This window comes from Sinocyclocheilus anshuiensis, unplaced genomic scaffold (genome assembly GCF_001515605.1).
Source record: "Sinocyclocheilus anshuiensis isolate Anshui unplaced genomic scaffold, SAMN03320099.WGS_v1.1 scaffold62, whole genome shotgun sequence".
In the NCBI taxonomy this organism is placed as follows: Eukaryota; Metazoa; Chordata; class Actinopteri; order Cypriniformes; family Cyprinidae; genus Sinocyclocheilus; species Sinocyclocheilus anshuiensis.
This window is the reverse complement of record NW_015544180.1, coordinates 1,429,100-1,432,872: the sequence shown is the minus strand read 5'-3', so window position 1 is coordinate 1,432,872 and position 3,773 is coordinate 1,429,100. Positions and strand designations below refer to the sequence as shown.

Sequence of the window (3,773 nt, the reverse complement as noted above, 5' to 3'; positions counted from 1 at the left end):
TAAAACGCAGCCTAATTTTCATTTTTGGGTGAACTAACCATTTAATTATCAATTTTGCATAATTAAGGTATGTTGTCAAGGGATATCAGATACAGTATAAGACATTAAGTTGAAGTCAAACGTACTTTTCGTGGTAGTTAAACACATAGATGGTCCCGGCTGCCGCCATCAGCCACACAAACCAGCGCATGTGAGCGGCGAGAGGCCCGAGCTCCCGGAGGTTGAGCCTGCGGGAAAAACACACCTTCATTAGTGCTCATCACGCAGGAATGTGTGTCACCGTAACACACACACACACACCCTGATCGATCCAACAACCATCAGCATGACGAAACCAGCCACGTCTGATTCATTATCATTGCACAGCATGTAAAAAGTCTGATCTTCATGAAGTGTCGGACACAAACCATGGCATTCTTTGAATGCATGTAAATACTGTGGTAAATGTCAATGTTAAATCATTCAGAGGCATGGTGAGCTATATAGCAAATCTCAAGTGGCCCGTTTTATCAATCAGCAATATAATAAAACACTTCAATGGAAATAAATAGGGATGCACGATATTGGATTTTTGCCGATATCCGATATGCCATTAATTTTCAACTCATTTTGGCCAATAGCCGATGCCGATATATAATTATTTTTAATTTTGGTTAGTTTTTAACAAGAACTTATTTGTTAGAATTAAATAAACAATAATAAAGTTATTTTATAATGACAGTACATTGAAGATTTGAAAATAACTATAAATAAACTATATATTAATCACTGCATTTTTTTCAGAAAGATGCAGTGGGAACCATGACATTTTATTTTATGATTTAACATTTGTAAATGGTCTAAAGTAAAAAATCTTTTAGAGCTCATAATTTGTTTAAAAAATATAACATATTAACATATATAAAATTATTTAGAAGGGGAAGTCATGGCCTAATGGTTAGAGAGTCAGACTCGTAACCCAAAGGTTGTGGGTTCGAGTCTCGTACCGGCAGGGATTGTAGGTGGGGGGAGTGACAGCGCTCTCTCCCACCTTCAATACCACGACTGAGGTGCCCTTGAGCAAGGCACCGAACCCACAACTGCTCCCCGGGCACCGCAGCAAAAATGGCTGCCCACTGCTCCGGGTGTGTGTTCACGGTGTGTGTGTGTGTGTGTGTTCACTGCTGTGTGTGTGTGCACTTAGGATGCGATAAATGCAGAGCACTAATTCCGAGTATGGGTCACCATACTTGGCCACATGTCACTTCACTTTTTCACACTTTATTTAAGTGTCATGTTTGTGTTTTTTTTGTTGTTGTTTTGTTCATGTAAGCTTCCGACCTTTTAAATCAAAACATACTCATGATTTTATGGCATCAATTACAGCTTTATTTGATCAGAAACAGTCTAAATATTATTTGTGTATTTTGCTTTCATTTTATGGAAATGTTGGAAAGACTTTCCAAGACAAAGCAAGAAATTAATAACAAAATCCAACTCTTTGTTTTCCAGACAAATACCAAACCTAATTAACTTCATTGTAAGTTCAACCTCTCTAGACTGTAGCCAGTTCTGTACATCTCTCCAAAAAAGTTGCACCAAATCACAACAAAAGAAAACATGCTCTAGATTTTCAATATTCGTTTCACAAAAAACACAATTATTCACATCCAAATTAAATTTCAGTCTTAAAAATTCATTGGTAGGATAAATCTCATTTAAAATTTTGAAGTTCACCTCCTTAACTTTAGGAGGAAGAGGAAGAGATATATAGCTTTTCCTAATTTTTTTTTTCCATAATATCAAAATCTTTGAGCATGTATTCCCTTCTAATAGGGTTAGGACAATAAGCCTGTAAAATAAAATCTCTAATGACTCCATTTGTACATTTTTTAATCACAAAAATCATAACCTTCTAAGGAGAACTGTCTCAGTTCTGGGGAGCCTTTGGAGTACAAAATGTCTTCTTTAACTATTAATCTTATAGCAATTGGAATGGCTCTAATTATTCTATTATAAGTATTAACAGAACACTGCAGTTGGAATTTTTCACAGAATTCTCTATACAGTAACACATTTCCATTATCATCCAAGAAATGGGCAATCGCCCAAATTCCTTTGGATTTCCATTCCTCAGAATATACTGACTTTCTGCCAATCTTTATATATCTATTATTCCAAACTGGAGTGTTGTGAGGTGTGAAGTTATGTTTGAACAATAATTTCCAATAGAGCAACACTTGCTGATGGAAAGCTGAAAGTTTAACTGGTAACGAGGTACACTCAAAATCACAACGTAGAAAAAGTTTGTTAAAAATTGCACTGGGGACAATAAACCAAAAAGAACTGCTATTTTGAATGAAGGATTTTAACCATTTCAATTTCAGAACACCATTCATAACATCAAAATCGATCGCATTCACACCACCATCTTCATATTTTTTAATTATATCTTCCTTTCTTATGTAGTGACATTTATTTCTCCAGATAAATTTAAAAGTCACCTTATTTATTAATTTGATCATTCTTGTCGATATGGGCAAGGAGAAGGCTGGGTAGATAAGTCTGGACAAACTATCCATTTTAGACAAAAGAACCCTTCCAAAGATTGTAAGATCCCTCTGTAACCATCTGTTCAGAGTGGATTTACATTTATCTATGTTATTCAATACATTTTTATTCTCCATTATTTCTCTATCTTTAGAAAGGTGTAAGATTGTTAGATAGGAGATACTGTTAAAAATTAAATGAGGAAATGCATCGCTTGTGGATCCTGAAGCTTATATATTACACAGAAGTGAAGACTATATGGCATATTTAACATTAGAAAAAGTACAGAGCTATGGGATAATACCACAGTACTGAATGCTTACCGTACACCTTATTCACGGTATCAAATATTTCTTGAAAGAGTTTGATACTTTTATTCAGCAAGGACGCATTAAATTGATCAAAAGTGACAGTAAAGACATTTATAATGTTATGAAAGAGGAAGACTGGAGTAATGTTGCTGAAAATTCAGCTTTGCTTCACAGGAATAAATTACATTTTACACTATATTCACATAGAAATAAATTATTTTAAATTGTAATAATATTTCACAATTTTACTGTTTTTACTGTATTTTTGATCAAATAAATGCAGCCTTGGTGAACAGAAGACACTTTCTAAAATCTTACTGATCCCAAACATGGTATTATGGTGTCCAAAAAGACAAGGAAATTTAAATATAAATATAAAATATGCATTTAATTTTTGAATTCTCTGAAGTGATTTGAATAAGACAGAAATGTATACAGAGACGTACCATGGTGTGTAAGAGGCAGCGATAAAGAAGTATATGACGACTCTATCACACATGTGGAAGCAGTGCTCCATGGTCCTGAAAACACAGAGACAGTATTCATGTAAAGTGTGGTCACACTAGAGTTCGTCCACCATATGCACAGAAATGTCATATTTTTATGAATATTACAGTTGATCAATAGAACATTTCTAGAGTCAACCATGAAGGAAGCTCTCTTTGTAGTGGTTCATGAATATGCATAACGACGTATAAAAGAATACAAACCTTAATAAAGAAAAACAAAATGGTTTTCAATGTCATGAGAACTGAAATGCACGACTAGTTAAAGGAATAGTAAACCCCCAAAAAAGAAAATTTACGTCAGGCCATCCAAAGATGTAGATGAGTTTGTTTCTTTATCAGAACAGATTTGTAGAAATGTAGCATTACATAATTTGCTCAGAGATCCTCTGCAGTGAATGGGTGCCGTCAGAATGAGAGTTCAAAC

The 3,773-nt window shown here is 34.6% G+C and overlaps 1 protein-coding gene across 2 annotated transcripts in view; it reads right to left on the bottom strand.

Moving 5' to 3' along the window:
- The window catches only part of LOC107696363 (monocyte to macrophage differentiation factor-like), a 30,261-nt gene that overhangs the window by 15,191 nt on the left and 11,297 nt on the right, over positions 1-3,773 (bottom strand). For both annotated transcript variants that reach the window (XM_016496662.1, XM_016496661.1), the window contains exons 4-5: positions 3,287-3,361; positions 126-227 (exon numbers count right to left, since the gene is read on the bottom strand). In XM_016496662.1, coding sequence (XP_016352148.1) covers positions 126-227; positions 3,287-3,361 — 177 coding nt within the window. The remainder of the gene's footprint in view (positions 1-125; positions 228-3,286; positions 3,362-3,773) is intronic.